Here is a 20,698-nt window from a genome sequence, read left to right on the forward strand (position 1 = left end):
CTGTGTTTTTGCCTGGCTTCCCTCCTCAGTAGGTGCGTGACAGGGCGTTCGGTATTATATGGCGGTGCCTGCTGGTCAAATATCGGAACTGCGGCCGTTTGAATGAATGAGATGACTGAGATGCCATAACATCAAAGCCACGGCGCGCTCTGTACCTATTTCTTGATCTGATGACGCCTTGTCGTGTCATTTTACTGTCAGCTGTTTTATCCATGTGTAAGCCTCCCCACAAATGACCTTTCACACCGTGGGCATCATTTCCTGTGCCCTGCAGCCTCTGCAGAGCCCAGCACAGACAAAGGCGCAGCGGCCCCGTTACACATCACATCACATCAAGAAACCTAATGTGCCAAAATTCACACCAAGTGCTGGGGTAATTAGCGGCATGATTTGTAGGTTTAACTTCCTCACAGGAACATGCGATATTCCCTCCTCCTCCATCCCTGCCTCTGAAGTTTGAATGGGGGGAGGATAGGTGAGACTCTCTCTCTCTCTCTCTCTCTCTCTCTCTCTCTCTCTCTCTCTCTCTCTCTCTCTCTCTCTCTCTCTCTCTCTCTCTCTTCTCCTCTCCTCCTTCGCTCCTCCTCATCCTTACCCCCAAAACCTTCCCCTCTTATTAAAACAAGACGCCAATCTGTTGTAGCCTGGTAAAAGGGGCTTGGGAGCCGCAGGAGCCATAAACGAGGCTCCACACACAGTCGTCTGGAAGGAATTAGACAGCTGAAACAGCGGCAGAGAAGTAGGGAGAGACTTTTGGCCACTTCTCTGCGCTCTGTGTAACCTGGATGCTTGGGAAACTAGAATTACCAGCCTACATGCCCCTCAACAGAGCAAAAACACATCATTTACTGACTCCTATTGGGCAGTAGTTGATTTGTAGAGTCATTGCTTTGGAAACTTCCTTTTTTTGGTCTGAATATGACTGACTGCCAGCTGATGGGCAGTTTGGTTTTTATTTTAATTTGACAAACTTTTTGAACTTTATACACATTAATTAATGTACCTGAGATTGATGGATATTTATAATTTTCCTATAGGCTACACTTTATTTATAGATTTTTTTTATATATATCTAAATGATGCCAAAGGTGACTGGCACGATGTCTGCGTCTGTGTTTTTGAGATGTATGCGGCGCATTGTTAATCCGTGCAGAGAGACTAGTTAAAAAAAACCTGATCAAATCACACAGCCTTGAATATTTTTGAGCATCCAGCTGAGCAAGCGTGTAGAGGAACGTGCATAAAACTTGCTTTTTTGTCATTGATGAGGACCATTTTGAGCGGATTCATGAGACTCACTGCCACAGAGGTGTCCTCTGAAACTTTGTCGAGACTTTTTGTCCCAGTCGAGCGGTGTCAGAGACGCCGGAGCTGACTGCATCCCTTCTCCAGGACGGGCGACCGGACAACAGCTGCTCCAAGGTAAGGCAGTGAGCACAGTTTGTTTTACAGTGACAGTCCCAGCGCACTGACAAACCAGGAGCACTGCTCCATCAGTAGTCGCTGAAGTGTGGGAAATGCGTGAATTTAAAGCCAATTGCCCCATTAAAATTATTTCTTACCGCATGCCGAGCATCCAAATACGAATTCCTCATTTTTTTTCTTATTATAGGCTATAGTTTATTTAGGGGGTTTATTTGATGATTTTTACGTTAGTGGGTTGATGTCCAAAATCCAAGGTCTACAAAATAAGATGTGAAAGTTGGGAAGCACACCAGCTGTCAACCCGGCTTTTTTTTTTTTTTTTTTTTTGGCGCTGCAACAGGTTGTGCGTAAAGCTGCTACCGCCTCACCAGCGGTTGTTTTGGGGCTGCAAAGCTAATTCTCGCCTGGGCTCCCTGTTCTCTATATGTACACAGAGGTTATTGTACTTAATTGTATAGCCACGAAGCTATTAAGATTCAAACTGAGAAAATATGTGGCTCAGATGTTTAAATTGACGTGATTATGGGCCTGAACAATGCCTGTATTCTTCCGCGTTGATCAGTGCCAGCTGTGGAAAACTTCAGATTAGTCTTATAATCATATAAAACTACAGAGTCTGAGGTGTACCGCTTATTATAGCCTGAGAATAAACGATATCAACGACGTCACAGGACATGGCGTCATTCTCGGGGATCTCCGAGCCAATGAGAGGGCTGCGTCGCAGTGGGGGCGCGTAATTTGATGCCAAGTGTAGAGGATTATTTAGCTGAGGAGAAGACTGTGAGCAGCCCACATGTTTATGGCAATAATTTGCTTATTATGTGAATGCTGATTTACTTGAGGTGGCTGGGGACCAATAAAGAGGTTCAAGCAAAGGTGCCGGGTACAAGTTGCACGTTGGCAAATATCCATCCTGTTGAATGAAAAGACACTTTCCCCCTTTTCTCACACCTCCTGCCCACTGCTGATCCACTCCAAGAGGATTTATTAGGATTTAATACCTTTGGATAGAACTTTTACAATATATTCTCATCTCATCTCTACAATGTATTCTCATCTCTTACTATATTTAATATATTTTTAGTGCACAGGTATCTTCACAATGACAGGTGTAAACTGCATGCTCTGTACATATGTGTGGACCTTTTTTCCATATGTAAACACATGTATGTATACAAACTGATGCCAACATGCTGAGCCTAATCTCAGCCCTGCAGGGAGTTCCTGCACTGAGGAGGGCTCAGCACAGTACAGTGAGGAAGGCAATCCCTCCCTGGCGCCAGTTTGTGGAATATTTAGCGCTGAAACAGAGAGTTACTTCTTTTGTGCAGTGGCGCGCGTAGTCCCTGACAGTGACCATACCACATGTGAGACCAAGAGAAAGAAAAGGATAGCTGCACAGTAGGTATCAAGTGTACAGACATAATGTCCTGGCTTAAAAAATTGGATGCACATAACAACAAATAAATGAACAGTGATAAAAGCTGAGGGTGCAAAGTTGCTTGTCTGTGCAACTTTTCTTGCGGTGACACGGTGCACGAACGGTGCTGCTCGTCAGCCCTGCAGGATGTTCCTCCCGCTGAGCCGAGAGAAAAGTTTTACTACTCAGAGAGGAAGGCATTCCATGACTGGTCTCCATTAGGGCTCACACCGGGTCTCACGTGCCATTACTGCTCACAGTGAGGGTTCATGCCAGCTCTAATGTATAGGCCCCGGGGCTAACATGGGAACTACTGAAGTAATGAGGGTGCACATGTGGAGCCCCTCCCAAACACACCTAAACATGCACACACACACACACACACACACACACACCAATAACAGCACTACCCTCACCGCCCTGCATATATTTCACATTAATACGACTGTTTTCTCTTCCAAACAACTTCCCTTGGTGAAGTAACAGTGGGGCAGAGCAGAGTAGGCTCAACAGTAAATAAGTCAATGAGGCTTTGAGTAAGATTCTCACTACCTCATCCTGAGTCACTTATACCACTGGCTCTCACAGAGAAGGTCTATGCCAGTGCTAATGCACAGATCCAGTTATTTGGCTCCATTCCCATTGGACTCTGTTGGACAGTTCTTCCTTTTTTTGATGCAACTTTTGATAGAGTCAAAACTTCTATCCTCCCCTTGTTTTGTCTGCTTGTCCCTCCTTCATCCCTCTGTTCATCTATCAGTTCATCCATCCATCCATCCATCCAGAGTTATTATGGGTTTTTGTTGGGACCACACACGTGTTATCTCTGGACTGCGGGTAGATATGATAGAGAGGAGTGCTATGAATAGAATGTACTGCCATGTAGGGATGAGGGCAGTCATTCAAGAGAGTGGGACTGTGTTGATAACTATTGCCAGAATGGGGTGGGGGTGGGTGTGGAGGGGGTGTTGTGTGACTGATGGACAGAGAGAGAGAGTGAGAGAGAGAAATGACAGGCTAGATTCATAAAGTCACATAGGAGTTCTTTAGGTTTGTGTGGCGCAGACGTGACCATCTTGTGATTATCAGGAAATGGAAACTATTTTGATGCAGGCATGAAGTGCAATAAAGTGTTAAAAATCAGATTTGTGGTTATGGTGTAAATCCAGCCTTGCAGAGGATGGCGAGGAGATAAACAGACAGAGGAACAGCTGAGCTGCATCTGTAATTTGGCCGGTAGAACATTTTGGAGCCTGCTATATTGGCACGGGATAAACGTGATGTCATATTTCAAAACTGGAAAAAAAAAAAAACGCCCTGAAAGGTTGAACCTGTTTGAAAGCTTGAAATCTAATAAAAAGGTTTTGCAACATTGAAACTAAGTTTTGAAGGTTTTCACAAGGTTTTGATGGTTTGATGGAACATGATTTTTACTGGTTTTTATTCTTCACAACTGCAGCGCTCTTTTTACAGTGTTTCTCCAATACATTTTCAGAGTTTCAAATTTATCACTGTGCTCCCAGTGCATTAGTGAGTTATCTTGATTTTGAATCTTGGCGGATGTGCATTTACTCCTATAGTGCAGACTGTTCTTTCAGAGCTGAGTTTACGACATCGACACATACACAATACACAATGTCAGTTTGTCAGTGTGAGGTCAATGCAAAGTGTTACAGCAGTGAGTTGGCAGTTTCCCGTCAGAGTGTGACTACTGTAGCATGATGGAAAATTATGACCAGACAGACATATGATAGGCATTTCATAAGGGTAAAGAAAACATGCTTCCCACTGACTTCAAACCACCAATTTGATTTGAATTTTTTTTCAGCCCATCAAAACATTATGCAAACCTTCAAAACTTAGTTTCAAACTTGCAAAACCTCTTTTATTAGATTTCAAGCTCTCAATGGTTTTTTCCCCCCCAGTTTTGAAATATGACATCATATTTATCCCATATAGTGGCATAGCTCCAGTGCCTCAGCTGGCGGTGAGTGGAGCCAAGTCCACCAACATGCCTCCAGTCTCTCTCACTCCCTCTCCCTCTCTCTCTGTCTGACCCCATCCCTCCCTCCTCCCCTCCCAGTTTCTCACTTCCTTCTCACTCTCTTTCTCTCTGAGTGCCGCGGTGCCCCTCTCCTCTCTGTCTCTCTCGCCTTCTCTTTTTGCCTTTCCCTCCCTCCCTTCTCCCTCCATCCCTCACACCATCTCACTAGTAAAGTTGCACCACTTCCTTCTGCTCATTCACAAAACAGCGCCAGGGATGAGTCAAAGGGAGAAGACCGGGCCGCACAGTGAGAGAGTGGATGCCAAAATACCAACCGCACTAAACAGCGGCGTTGAGGTCCTCTTGGATCTGCCTCAGTGTTTTATTATCGGCCGATGAATTGCAGTTTAATACCACTTTAAGTGTGCAGGTGCATTGTTTTCACCCTGGACACTAAAACACCACTAAAATAAAGCAGGTGGCTGCATATTTCACTTCCATGTTAACTGGCTAAGGTTAACTGGCTAACCTTAACTCCAACTCGACTGAAACACAGCATTTTCTCTGATTCATTACTGTGAATGTAAGCCAGGGTCCAATTCAAAACATGGTAATATATTAGTAATGTATTGGTAATATATCATACTGCGTAGATTAATGTTAGGCTGAGGTGAGGATTGTCAAACTTTGCACCTTCAATTTTAAATAGAATGAAGTGAAAGAGACATGAGCCTAAATGTAACACACAGTGATAGTAACAGGATACGATGAGAGGCCTTTGACCTTTGTGTATCACCCTTGACAGACTTTATTGTTGTGTGCTCTGGAATAGTTAAACTAAAAGAGGGAGAGGAGGATCAGAAAGAGAAGAAAGAAGACGGTAGACGCTTATGAGGCCAGAGAGGTGCACATTTGATTTTAACAACACCAGGAAGAGAAGGAAATGGGAACGGATGGCAACGGGGAGTAAATCAACTGGGTCTCCAGGGACGCTGTAACCCCGGGTATCTTTGCCAGTTACAGCTCTGTCACACCTGATTCCCATAACACGAGGAAACCGAGGGGCGGCGGGAGATGGGAAGAAACGGCCAGAGAGGACGCTGAAATCCACGCCGTGCAACACTGTTACTTTGTACCACCGTGCCCACCTGATTCCAATCATGTAAGGAGTGGGGTAGCGTTGCGCTGGGGGTCGTGTTACTGTTTAGTTCTGCCTCTTGTAATGACAACGCTCCCACAACAACAGCACGCTGTGACCACATGGGGGTTTTATGAGAAGGAGGAGGCAGAGAAGGAGGGAGTGAGCTTGCACGCTCGCTCTCTTTATTTATACTACGTCATTCATTGTACAGTAAACCGTCTCCTTTCAACAATGCAGCACGCATGTACATGATTGCATAAATCTGTGTGAATACAGCCTTTTACAATAGAAATTTATATTAGAAAGCAGCCCGAGGAAGCGGTAACTACTCAGCCAACCTTGAGTCAATCCAGCGCGTCTTGTCTGTGTCAGCAGCCAACTCCCCAGTCTTTCCCAGCCTCTCCCTCTCCTCTGTCTCATCATGTGCTCAGGAACAGTGTGAGCCAGGGGTTTCCTGCCTCCTGCTATAGCCGCCATGAGGGCCATCTCCCACTTTAATGCTTTTTAAATGCATCCTGGCCCACCGAGGCCTGTCCAGCACATACACACACATGCACAGATGAATTCGTCTGTCAGTCTCAGTTAGTCTGTCATCCTTTTTTTTCTGTTTTTCTCCTAGACGGACACCTTAAATAGGTAAATGCCATGTTTAAAAATAAGAGTAATGTATTGCGTTGGGTTATGAAGGTACACTGCTTTTCTTTGGTGGTACTTTGTTTAATACCATTCAACTGAGTAGAGATAGCCACATCAGGTGAAAACTCTGCGGTATCTCCAGTTTTGGTGATTTTCATGTTTTAACATCACTTGATTTGATTTTCCTGCTCCTCTATGTCGTAAGAAAGCTCTACAACCCTTGGGTTTATGAGGCTTTTTCAAAACTAAGTGGATAAAGTGAAAAATGTGCAATGGTTAGACTGAATAGTTCCTGAAAAGTTAACATTCTGGAGATGCATGGTTTTCACACGATAACAGCAATACATAACATTTATATACAGTGAGTCTTCATTTGACCTTAGACTCATAGACATAATCAATGAATACAGCAGCAGACAATATCCCTTCAGTCTTCACAGCAGACTTTAATGCACAGTATATCCTCTGTATCCTATAAATTCTTTTGAATTCCCAATATAGGTCCCTTCCCAGCCATATCTTCGTATTTGCACTACACTAGAACCAGGTGTGAACCGCCTTACTCTTTGAAGCTATTTTAAAGTTTGAGCTATTTTAAAGTTTGTGAATATCAGTCATGAAATGAGTGATCATGAGTTTGATCTGTGAGCTGTCGCAGTTCTGGCCAGTGACTGCTGAGTCACTTCATAGCAATACAACAACGTTACAGATGCAGGTTTCGCCATCTGCTTAGCAAAGAGCAGCACTCTGTCTTTCTTGGCTCTCGTTCAGATAAACACTGTCTGCTGTGGACACACACACACACACACACACAGACACACATACGCACACAAGCACACACAGTCTGGTGAGCCTTGTTATACTTTATGTCCTGTCACAGGCCTTGAAACTGGGACCTTTCCCTCCTGACGAGGATACCACTTTGCTACTCTCTTATGTGTTCAGTTAACCCCCCCTGCCCATCTGCGGCACACACACTCACACACACACACACACGCACGCACGCACATCCTCCTACAGTGTGTGCTAAGTACATTTACGTTCAGTGCTTACACACACAGACATATGGACATATGGCCAGCCTTGAGCAGCAATGGTCAGAATTAATGGCATTCACATTAATGCAGGCGGCCAACTTATAGATATATGTGTATATGCTGTATATTAGACGGCTCTCTACTGTCATGTAGCATACATTAGGTTATTACACCATGTGCTTAATCCCCTGACTATAATAAGTCATATATTTATACTTTCTACTACTGTTATTAAATCATATCATACTGTAGATGAGGGCAGGTCAGGGCCCAGAATGGGTCCCAGGGGTTTTCTTTGTGGGTCCTTGCATACCAGGTGCACTCGTATGTTTAAATGATCATAAATCCCAGAGTGAGACACCATGGATTTTGTTTGGGCCCTGGTCGTAGTTGGCTTTTACCCACCTTCAGATGTTTCTCTGTGTATAATAACATGCTTTGCAGAACCACAATATAAAAAAAGAGACATCAGCCAAAACTTGATGCTTTGTGCCCAAAAAATAAACTGTCTTACAGCCAATTCATCTGTGTTAGCCCTTTTTGGTTCAGTGCAGCTGTGTTGGTGTCCAGTGTTTGAATGAGGGCTTCAGGTATCCCAGGTGTTGAGGGCTCACTTGCTGTGTTATATCACTCCTGGATATTCGGGTGTTTATCATGTGTTGTCCCACAGATAAGGAGAATTACATCTCAGATTTTTCGTTAAACCAACAACCAGTCATCACTCCGTTCAATCATCCAGCTACTCTTTTATCCATCCAGCAGTCTGATTTTAAATGTGCCGTAATGCCTGTTAGGCTGAGCTCACACTTGATCCAAAATGTATTAATGTTGCTGCAAACTAGTTCTAACCCAAAGGGTTTTAAAGGGTTACATGGCTCAGTTATTGATCATGATAATGATGTTAATAAGAATTTTGGTGAGACTAGCTTTGCATACATAATTAGCCAACAAGTAATGGAATTATGCAACAGTAACAAAGTGTTGCGGGACATTGGTCACACAATTAAGTGTGACTCGTCTCAATCTGGCCAGCCTCTTTGTTGTGTTTTTTCTTGTTTACTGGCAGAATTCTTAGATTTTCACAAAGTGCTTAAGATTTAGCAGTGCACATAGCGCTGAGGGTGACATGTAAAAAATATTGCAGCTTTATGCACTGTGCTTAAGACGTGTTTTCACTGGTCACATAGCAACAGCAGTAGCCAAAAACATGTACGTAACGCTGCTAGCTTTAAAAAAAAAAAAAAAAAAAAAGGTGTTTTCAGTCAACTGAGCATACTTGCTCTTGTCCAGGGATGCCCTGCTTCACATTCAGTCACACACATTCACATCTGGGGGGCAGATTTTTATCACAATCTCACGTTCACATCTGGAAGCTGCCAGTGCAACCACAGCCTTCTAGCTGCTCGGCGCTAAGTAGCGTCCTGCAGCTGGAGGGTTAAGAAAGGGTCAAGGGCACCTTGACAGTAGGCGCTGTAGACAGGCTGAGCCAGTCCAGGGAGTCAAACCAGCAACCCTCTGACTTCTAGGCTACTGCTGCCCCCTAAAACATCCACCCATCCATCCATCTGTCTAATGTTTTGGCTGTTAAAACTCAGTACAGCTGAGAGTGTAATGTTATTTCAAACAGAGCCAGATGGAGTTTCTCCCAGAGGATCCAGTCACGTTAGAGTGAGACAACTCAACTATTTATTGATTCATTCACTCATTCATTCATCCATCCACCTGTTATATTGCTCCCTCTTTTGAAATAACTGCAGAAAGAGGGAGTTCCCTTCTTGAGCACTCTCTTATGTCAGAGTGAAAGTGGCAGTATACTTGGAAAGATGTTAGAAGAAACAATGAAAGAAAGACCGCCGAACATGTTAGAAAACACAGCTTCCAGCATTGGTGATAAGAACTCCAGAACTTTTTTTTTTTTTTTGTCTCATACAGTTTGCACTTTAAACAACTAACTAACCTGCTTGTAGGTAACTCTCTCCCATATTCACTTAGTTGATTCTCAAAGACACAGAAAAAAAGTTGGTAAAACTAAATGACACAATCTATTAAATAATTTCTTATCTGCATTCTTGACAGATAGTTATATGCTCAGCAGAATTTGGACCAATAGCAGACATTTTGACGGCCAAAGAACTACAGAAGACATAAGACAAATTTCCGCCAAAGTTCTTTATCTTTTGAACCGTATCTTTTGTTCATTGGTTCACTGGTTTGTCCGCTGGTCGGTTCGTTTATTGGCTGGTTGGTTTGTTCCTTCCTTCATTCATGCATTCATTGCTTTGTTTGTTCCTAAGTTTGTTCCTAAGTTCGTTCATTCGTTCACTCCTACGTTCATTCCTTCTTTCGTTCCTTCGTCTGTTCCTTCGTTTGTCTATCCATTCACCCACCAGCTCATCTCTCCTTCCTTCCACCCAACACTTAACATTACTGTAACATTATCTCTGAGACTGAGCCAGTGGGAGTTTTCCTCAAGAGAATATTCAATAACGTCAGAGTGAGACTGCGAAATCATCCAGCCCAAGGTCACCATACGGTTGGACACACACACACACACACACACACACATACAACAAAGAACCGGTGATAGTCATGTGGTTATATCACTCACACGTGACAAAATATGAACACCATAAACAGCACTGAGGTGATATCATCCACATGTGCTGATGACACCTTCAGCTTCACAGATACACACACACATACACACTCTCTCACACATACATATACACATACACATAGCTGTATAGATACACATATAGCTCTGTACAAAGTGACGTCATACACATGTGCTGATGACACCTCCACTGTCTCAGATAATCCTGTGATTAGAGGCGGTGTCTCCCTGAGGCGAGGGCCAAGTCTGAAAGGCCTACTTTGGACCGACTTTCACTCTGTAGTTCGATCTTTCTGCAGCCTGAACTAATTGTGAGTCTGACCTTGGTTTGACAGTTTGACAGAAACGGCCTATGAGACATAATGAAGAGCAATCATTGCCAAGCAGCTCATTTCTCACACTATTCTCCAAACAAGTGGTGCTGCAAGATGCTGTGTTGTTTCATTCAATCAAGAAATGTTCAATAACCCCAACAGCCCCTCAACAGTCAGCCAAGCTTTTCACTAATGCTTCATCTTTTTGCAGCTGCAGTCGTAGACATCATTCAGTTGGTCTCCAATGCAGCTCAGTTGCCATTTTATGTATTTTCTGTAAACCAGCAAATTTCTGTTGTTTTAATGTCAACATTTTTGAACCACAAATGCATTGCATATCAACATTTAGAGTTATAGCCAATGCGGTGGAGCCTGTGTCACCATCATCTGCTTTGATAGCTCCATCAGATACCACGACTACTTGGTTATTTTCATCATGGTAAAGGTTAGGAAGAGGTTATGGTTAGCATTATGACTGTACTATACTATGATAATGACATTAGCTAAAAACAAACACAGTTCTCGCCTGACACGGGACACAAACCCCAGTCTGCAGAGTCCTGTCGGTTGTGCCATCCACCACCCCAACCAACTCCTAACATGGTGTTTCTCGCTAAGTTTATACTGTGTCACAAAATTTGAAAATGTGACATTTCAACGCATCCTTGGTTTGTAGAAAATGCTGACATTATTTCCTGGCGAGTGGGCTGTTGCATGAGAGAGCAGCGAAAGGTTTATCCCTGTGAAACGTGAACTGAACTTGATTTCACAGTTTGGTTTTGTAGTTTAACCACAGACAAAAAATAGAGACCACATGACATATCAGAAAAGTGCAGATTATAAATAAACAATCAATTACAAGGTAATAAGCAAAATCAAATGCTTTTATAAAGGCATGTCTAAACATGGAACAATGGATGCTCTGTTTACGTTACAACTCTATACATAAACTTGACTGTCCCCAGAAGAAGACTGTCTGCGGCATATTAAACATATTAAACACTTGGAACAAGGGACTTTTGAACTAGAGTACATATCACATTTCAGGACAGAGGTATATGTACAAAAAAAAAAAAAAAAAAAAAAAAAAAAAACACCATAAAATGTGGAAAATTCTCAATCAGAAAGGCACAACGTACTGTCTTTTTCAAAGTCCCATCACATATCTGCATAGGGACATACCACAGCATAATACGCCGTAACACAACAACATGCACTAAAACATGCAAACAGTTGAGTTAAATTTAGCCTTTGTTGCCATTATATCCATAATAATGTCATATGGATTTCATATCAAAACATTAAGCCTAATGACATTGTGCGTCAAAGCTTTGGTGCCCCAAAGCTTTTGACAATAGAGTGTGCATGAGAGCTACCGACATTACCACGTGAATGTAAATGAGTGTTTTAAAGGTTTATAAAGCATAGTTTTGACTATGCGGTTATGGGGAAACATTTTTCTCAGGGTTCTTTGCTCCCTATAAGAAGTGGCTCACTCCGAGTTCATTTTGAGTTGATGTAGAGCCGGGGTGACGGAGTTTACTCTGCACTGCAAAGGTGAAGTGCACTCTGCTCCTCTGAAACCATGCATGTATGTTCATACAATTACACACCCCTCTCTTCCTGCACTGCCTCTTTCTGCACTGGTGTAATAAGCTTTTATATGTGCATTTTGTGTGTGTGTGTGTGTGTGTGTGTGTGTGTGTGCAGCCTGTGTCAGGGGTCTTGTAAATGAGCGGCTGACGTTAAGAGGCTTGCCACGTGCCAAAGGAGGCCTGCTACACTGGTTGTGGCCTTCTCATCCAACGATCAAATGAACAAGGCATTATGTCTGAGCCAAGGGGCGTGTGTATTCCTCTCGCTCGTGCTACATCTCTGTGTCTTAGAGCAAAGAATGTCGAGCTTTGCCTCTCTTCTCTCTCTCTCTCTCCTCTTTACTTCTGTGTCTTCCTCACTCTACTCATGCAACTTCTCTCTTGCTTTGCATTTCCTTGTTTTTCTCTCACTGCTGTTTGCTCAGTCTTTATCACTTGCATGCTAATCTCCAGGCTTATCTGCCCCCTTTTTCTCCTTCACTTTCAGCCTTTTGCTATCAGGCAGCTGTTATTTTTCTTCTTCCACTCGCTACATCCTCTCTCCCTTTCTGTTTCACTTTCTGACTTAGTTTTCCTCCTTTTCCTTCTCTTTCTATTTCCTTGTATTTGTCTCTGTTCTACTTTCTCTTTCCTTCCTTCCCTCTGTCTTGTGCGTTTAGGTGTGGTGTGAATAACCGCTGCGAAATCACAGACACTATTGGGATTGGTGTCCTCTTGTCTGTTTTGCCCATCATCGCTATACCAATACATTAGATATGATTATATACAGTGTTATGATATGCGACATGCAGTGCTTGTAAGGCTTTTTAACTGTACACTGAATTGCACTAGTGAGTGAACACCAAACAACATTTTTTTTTTTTCAAAATTTTGTGGCACCTCTTTAATACTGTCCCACAAGAGGGTGTCCAGTTGTTTCAATGATCAAAGAAGCATATCATTATCTTAAAATTGAAGATTCAATCCCCCATTTCTCTCCCATCCTCCCTGCCTTTTCCATCATATGCTACCTAATAAAGCATATTTTCTGCAAATATAATACAATGTCATTGCCTCTCTCTCTTCTCTCTGCACTCTCAGATAAAGCAGTTATTGCTCAGATATATTCTTGACATACTCTCAGGGGAGGTCTTCTGGCTTTGGGAGACACAGGAGGGATAAAGCACACGTGCAGCATTTTAAAATCTCTAAAAGCTCTTGTCTTCTTCTTCCCACGGAGATATAAACAGATGACATCACAGGGTGGTCCGCTCGGCGCTGAGCTGAGCCGGGCTGAGCTGAGCCACGCTGAGTGGGTCTCCGCTGGTCTGCCAAACAGATGGCGGTAGCAACATAAGGAGGGCTGGAAATACAAGTCAAGGTTCTGACCAGAAGATGTTGCTCACCGGGGCCCTTATTAATGAAATGCTGAGGCTTGGAGCTGAGATGCAAAACAAGTTGCAGGGGGCGTTCTTACTCTGGTTCTTATTCTGGTTTCTCTCATAAAAAAAAAAAAAATAAATAAATCACAATATACTTTCATGAGCCAGAGTTCCTAGATGAGAGCACCTCATCTGTAGTGCTTGCCTGAAAATGTTTAAGGACTGCGGTTTTAGATGACTGGAGTTCAGTCACTTGTCATAATTATTCCTCATAAGCATTTGGACTCGGACATTTGGGGAGGCCAGCTTGTTGCTTAATTAGGTCAAGAAATCTTGTAATGTGCGCCCACCCACACTAAAGAGAGTTGGAACAATCGGCTACTCACAACTGTCTGACATTTAGACGGGGATTTTGGGGAGGGGTGGGTGGGGTGGGGTGGGGGTGTGGGGGTGGGTTGTTGTAATAAAACAAGGCTGTGCATGCCAGAGCAAGAGCATATCCAAAAGCCTTGTGGTGATGCGGTGATGCATTCTGTCGGCTATGCTCTAGAATAAGCATTTCACACGTGTTATATCTTATCAAAGCTTTATGAAGCCTAACCTTGTTTAATGAAGTGAACGCACTCTTTGTATGAGGGCTGTCATGTGTCTGTGATTCCATATTGCTGTGTACGTGAACACATAAAGGCCGTCTTAGAGCATGTCAGTTTTGACGCATTTCTATCCATCTCTTTCTCCTTCTCATTCATACGATCCTTGCAGAAAAAGAGACCTCGCCAAAAACAACGCTATGTAAATTAATCATAGGTCATCTGAAATGTTTTGCTTCTTCTTGTTGGAATGCATTTACAAAGTGGGTGAAATTTGACTTCAGTGTCAATCCAATGCACCACATACAATCAGGCTCATAATTTATGTCGCAAAAATATTCTGTTGTGCCACATTCACTACACTGACGCCTTCTCTCCACATCTTTTTCCTAGATGAGGTGCCACAGGGTCATCGCCTACCTGCGGATATTTGGGACCACCATGTTTGGCGTGTCTCTCCTGGTGGGCATCTCCACGGCCTATATCATGGGCTACCAGTTCTTCACTACAGCCCGCAACCATTTATCCTTTGGCCTGTACGGTGCCATTTTGGTCATCCACCTCATTATCCAGAGCCTCTTTGCGCTCTTGGAGCACCGGAACATGAAGCGGTCCTTAGAGACGCCTATCAAATTGAATAAATCACTAGCGCTGTGCATTGCAGCGTATCAAGAGGACCCAAACTACCTGAGGAAGTGCCTGGTATCGGTGAAGAGGCTGACATACCCGGGGATCAAAGTAATCATGGTGATCGACGGGAACACGGACGATGACCTTTACATGATGGAGATATTCAAAGAGGTCATGGGATGGGACAAATCAGCGACGTTCGTGTGGAGGAGTAACTATCACTACAAAGGGCCTGAGGAGACAGACGAGAGCTACGCCGAGAGTCTGCAGCAGGTCTCCAGGCTGGTGCTGAGCAACAAGTGTGTCTGCATCATGCAGAAGTGGGGAGGGAAGCGAGAAGTCATGTATACAGCCTTCAAAGCACTGGGGAGGAGCGTGGACTATGTGCAGGTAAGACCTTGAAAAGAGAAGGGGATGAACGGTTGGATGGATACTGGGAGGCTCTGATACTATTACGAACTGGAGTGTGTTTTTTTATGTTAGGGTATACATGCACATCTGAGGAATGAGGGAAGAGGTGGAGGCTAAACTGAGAGAGAGTGGCAGGCTATGTGCAGGTAACACAAGAGAGTGTGAGTTGAGGATGGCGGGGAAGACGAAGGGAGAGAGGGATTGACGAGATGGCTGGAGAAGGGAAAGGGGGCTTTGCCAAGGTAAATAAGGGGTCCACAAAGAGTCTTTTGTGTTGCCTTTAGATGGATGGTAGCTGTGTGTATCGTGTCGTGTAGTGTAGCATGAAAAAGGGCAGCAGTAGCTGGTGACTAAGTGTAATAACAGATCTTTTTTTTTCAGAAAGCATTACATCATTTGCATCGGTGCCATTCAGAGTCTGGGTTGGGGCTCAAAACTGGGTCACAGACAGGTTAGATTTGGTACATTTATTTGGTGGAGAAGTCTGTCCTTTGAACAGCTTAGGGTCTAAACTGCATAAACAGCTCTTATTTTGAGTAAGTCTACAGACTAGTTTATGTTACCATGATGTTTTTTGTTTTGAACTCACAGCAGCCAAAGGTAGGCCAAATAAAACACTGCAAGAGGCTTTTTTCAATTTCAGATTTACTGATTTAATTGCATTAATTAAAATCAGTGAGGCCATAAAAATCTCAGGGTACTTCAATGAAGTTAAGATAATATCTTTGGGAGAGCCGGTCCCCAGGGTGGGATGTTTGGCTGGCTGAGCCATCTAATGATGCTAACATCTGTATGGTGTGACGCAAAACATAAACAGCAGTTGAACACATTAAACTCAGCGCCAAGTATGTTATCACACAGGCTGGAGAAATAGAAAAGGAAACAGATCATGCTGTCATCCTGCAAGTAAGTGCGATAAAAGATACAAGATGACTGGTACTGAGGGGTAAAATAAAAAAAACAAAACGTTCTTCTCTGCCACACAGAATAACACCCGGGTACATTTGGATGAATCAGTAAACTGGCAAAATACTTCTGGCATCAAGGTGAAAATACAACAATCGTTTTCCACATTGCAGTGTAAACTGGGATGCTTTCTCACTATGGAGAGATAGGTTCAGTAAGTAATCAGAATCAAAAAGGCAAGGGGAAATTGGGTCAAAAAGAAAGATTCTCCTTTTGAAAGACAAAATCTATGTGTTCAATTGCTGCACCAACTTAGTTTCATCTAGTAGGAAAACAGTGTGTGATTTGTTAGCTTGGTTTGAGTCTTTTGTTTCAGTATTAATTCAGTTGAATTAATACCTAAACAATAAGCATTAAAATGTACACAACAACACACTTCACTCTGCTTTTAGTTCCTTTATCACACAGAGCCAACCCAAAATGTCCTCACCTGTATTCACACATCTGGGAGCAAAAACTGACCTCTCTCTCTCTAAATCTCCTCTGAGTTGGGGTGGTATTCATTCACCCCTCCTGCTGAGATTTTCCCAGCCAGTGTAACTCAAACCAGCGACCTTTTGATCACGAGTCTGCTTCTTTAACCTGCCCACTACTGCTACACCATCCAATTACAAGGAGCAGAGCTGTATGATTATTTCAGGAAACAAGAAATTCTCGGTGTCATACCCAGCATGTGGTCTTCTTCATGGATTACTTCAGTCTGAGGTCAGGCTACGGTCAACCCCTTGTTGATTGACAGTCATTGCTCAGGAGACTGTTCTCCCACCTTGGTGGTTTTGTGACTGTAATTTGCCTTGACATCTCCTTGGTATGCTCATAGAACATCATACAACACTGAAGATTTGGTTGGTACCTGACTCTGCATGCTCACTGCAACTGCCTGGATACAATTTATGTTCCAAGCATATACCAGTGGCATTTCTTTGCAATACCATTAAAAAAAAACAAAAAAAAACAGCTTCTTGTCAATGGTAGTCCGTGCCATGGTTCATAAAATGTAATCCTTCCATCCTTCCAATGATGCAGCAGTGCAGTGCTCATGAATTCACATCACTGGTCTTTGTTGGTGTAACAACCTAGGCCAGTTGACTGCCAGTTGACTCACGTTTTCATCTTGGACTGGTCTGTTTATAATGGTAATTATTCAAAACACAACTCTTGGACAACTTTTGTCCACCGGGAATCCAGAGTGACAATGCTCCAGTGTGATCAAGAGACAAAGCTTTCTCATTGACTAAATTGATTAAATTGAAGCTGCTCTTATGTACTCAAAATGTTTGAGATATAACATTTAAAGTCCTGGCCATTTGTTATACTCCTACAAATAATCTCTGATCATCAGTATGACATATTTAGAAGTTTTTCCATGAAAAAACATCGCTTAATGCTTTAAAATGACCTACATGTAACTCTAAATCTTGCCTTCATTAAAAATGTGTACGTCTATGAATATGCAAATAGTCTCCGGCCAACTTTCTGCCTGCTTATACACCAGCTCGTAACCAGAGCTCTGTTCACAGGATGTGAACTCCTGCCCTGCGTTTGTTGAGGATTACAGTACAAGCGCAGTTTTGTGAACATTGTACCATATTTGATAATCTAACCATGAAAACTTTTATTTTTCATCAAATCTCTTAGTTAAACTAATATTGTTCATTTGAAGCAGGTATTTCAAGTGGGTTCTGTTGTTTTATGAACAATAAAACACTGGTTTTGGAAAGCTCTGAATACACTGACAGTGACCAGCAACTGATAAGCAGCACCCCATCAACTGACGGGACTAGCTGTGGGATTTGTGACATAACAAACTAGCGGGCCTGGGATACATCTGAGTTCTAGGGGCCGTGCACAGTTTTGTAGGTCAGTGTCTGCAGGCGTGAGCAGAACAGGAACAAATAGAAACAAGAATGATAATATTATTAATACAGATTACATTCACAGGAACCTGTTTTGATAAGGTTCTGAAGATATTGGCAGCGCTTAGTCAAAACTTTCTATCAAGTGCTATCAAGTTGCATTGTTCTGTAATTTTTACCTATTGGTGTTAAGACAGGATGCCTTGAGTGATGGGTTAAAAGTACACAAAAATCAGCCTCATTAACATGATAGCACTTGATAGTTGTAAACAGCTGTGCATTTGAAAGAAGGTGATTGCCTGTGAGAGTAAAAACTCCCTCTCTACCATGATGCTGTCCAAAACCTGCAACAGACTACAGAGTGCCAGAACCCACCCCTTTAAGAGAGATTTCAAAACAAGGAACTGTGATGCTGCCAGTATTCAAGGCTGTAATCTTCAACATTAAAGGGCCAGGCCATGCCTTTTTCGTTGTTATCTCCAAACTGTGTATCTTGTAACAGATGTGTTCTGACTGTCATTAGCACATGGGCTCTACAATGGTTTTAACTTCTGATTCTGTTAGATATAAATACTGATACTTACCGAATACCCCAAAACAAGAGAGCTAAACAAAGTAAGAAAGAGAAAACAAACAAAAAAAAAAAATAACAGTTGGAGAAAAAGGAAGCGATAAACAAGGGAGGAAGCAATTGATAAGCCTTGTGTGTTGCAATTTATCAGTCCTCACTCACAATATCTTAATAAAACACAATGCACATGACAGCTTCCCTTCAACATTTGGCACAAAGGGATGCATCTAAGAGGTACTGCTGATTTGCAGGATCTAGTTGCTCAAATCCCACTTGCATTTATATGCACATACAAATAAGTAAATAAATAAATCACGATACCCAGGATGCTATAGATTACAGGAAACACTTAAATGCATGGTGCACAATTTCTTCTGTTGTTTTGGCATACTGACATAGCCAGCAGAAACTGTATGATGAGAGGGTCAATAATCAGGAGCTGACCATCAATCATTATCCATGAGAACTGGTGACTTCCAGATTCAATTTAATGGTGCAACAACATGAACAAGAAGAAACGGAGACATTGTCATAAGATGCATCAGAATACACCTCCACAATCTCCACACTTTCAAAGTTGTGTGACTTAACTACATGCCCTGTTAACTGTGATGCTCAGTCATAAAACTTAAGTAACGCTGTGTGTTTTGTGTGTTTCACTCAGGTGTGTGACTCTGACACCATGCTGGACCCGGCATCATCCGTGGAGATGGTGAAGGTTCTAGAAGAAGACCCCATGGTGGGAGGCGTTGGAGGAGATGTACAGGTACAGTTGTAAAATTGAAGTTCCAGTCTGTCTTGCTTGAGTTTTTTAATCTTGCCATCATATCCTCCAATTTCAACCATTTCTTTTCATTTAATCCTTGCTGTTTCTCATTTGTCGTTCTCTCCATAGATCCTAAATAAGTATGAGTCATGGATCTCCTTCCTGAGCAGTGTACGGTACTGGATGGCCTTCAACATTGAGCGGGCGTGCCAGTCCTATTTCGGTTGTGTCCAGTGCATCAGTGGGCCCTTGGGAATGTACCGGAACTCCCTCCTGCATGAGTTCCTTGAGGACTGGTACAACCAGACCTTCATGGGATCCCACTGCAGTTTTGGGGATGATCGCCATCTCACAAACAGGGTCCTCAGCCTCGGGTATGCAACCAAATACACGGCACGATCAAAATGCCTCACTGAGACACCGATCACATACCTGCGCTGGCTTAACCAGCAGACTCGGTGGAGTAAGTCGTATTTTAGAGAGTGGCTCTACAACTCCATGTGGTTCCACAAGCACCATTTGTGGATGACCTATGAGGCCGTAATCACAGGGTTCTTCCCATTTTTCCTCATCGCCACTGCAATACAGCTTTTCTACCAAGGAAGGCTCTGGAATATTCTGTTATTCCTCCTTATCGTCCAGGCAGTGGCTTTGATCAAGTCGTCATTCGCCAGCTGCCTCCGAGGCAACATTGTTATGGTGTTCATGTCATTCTATTCTGTATTGTACATGTCAAGCCTGTTGCCAGCCAAAATGTTTGCAATAGCAACGATCAATAAAGCTGGATGGGGGACCTCGGGGAGGAAAACGATCGTGGTGAACTTCATCGGCCTGGTTCCCATATCGGTTTGGTTCACCATCCTCTTCGTTGGGATTATTTACACAATAATCCAGGAGACTAGAAAACCTTTTCCTGAATCTGAGAAGATTGTTCTGATCATAGGGGCAATTGTATACGCCAGTTACTGGGTCATGCTTCTGACATTGTATACAGTCCTCATAAATAAGTGTGGGAAGAGGAAAAAGGAAACACACTATGATATGGTGCTGGATGTATGACACACAGACAGTAGTTACCATTTACCACTGAACTCTCTTTGTAGGTTGCTTTCACTCACACCCTGTCGTAGTTATACCAACATCTTTCTGAGGCGGAGCTGCTTTGGAAGCAGAAATGATCTTATTGGTTGAGACAAACCCCAGTGGGCGGAGCCAAAGAACAACAGGTTTTCAGAGTGCACGTCAGCTAACTGAAAAACTTGAATGGCAAAGACAGAACTTTGATCAAAATATCAATTAAAAAATATTGATGATAATGACTTGTTTTTTCCTCCATTCATGACAATGGCATTCATGATCAAGGAACCTTTTCAGGCTAGCT

The 20,698-nt window shown here is 42.9% G+C and overlaps 1 protein-coding gene across 1 annotated transcript; it reads left to right on the forward strand.

The window, feature by feature from the left end:
• Positions 1-1,324: 1,324 nt before the first annotated feature.
• On the forward strand, positions 1,325-20,376 carry has2 (hyaluronan synthase 2). The gene is made up of 4 exons (XM_030072541.1): positions 1,325-1,422; positions 14,511-15,137; positions 19,216-19,317; positions 19,447-20,376. Exons 2-4 carry the CDS (start codon positions 14,511-14,513, stop codon positions 20,374-20,376), a joined length of 1,659 nt encoding a protein of 552 aa, XP_029928401.1. The 5' UTR covers positions 1,325-1,422.
• Positions 20,377-20,698: the final 322 nt, after the last annotated feature.

The sequence above is a fragment of the Myripristis murdjan genome, chromosome 16 (assembly GCF_902150065.1).
Source record: "Myripristis murdjan chromosome 16, fMyrMur1.1, whole genome shotgun sequence".
NCBI classification, from domain to species: Eukaryota; Metazoa; Chordata; class Actinopteri; order Holocentriformes; family Holocentridae; genus Myripristis; species Myripristis murdjan.

What these genes read in the sequence shown, in the direction of transcription:
- has2 (XM_030072541.1), top strand. Translation starts at nt 14,511, where the DNA reads ATGAGGTGCCACAGGGTCATCGCCTACCTGCGGATATTTGGGACCACC. An exon ending in GGAGCGTGGACTATGTGCAG is followed by an intron (nt 15,138 to 19,215) that starts GTAAGACCTTGA and finishes TGTTTCACTCAG; the next exon opens with GTGTGTGACTCTGACACCAT. An exon ending in GCGTTGGAGGAGATGTACAG is followed by an intron (nt 19,318 to 19,446) that starts GTACAGTTGTAA and finishes TTCTCTCCATAG; the next exon opens with ATCCTAAATAAGTATGAGTC.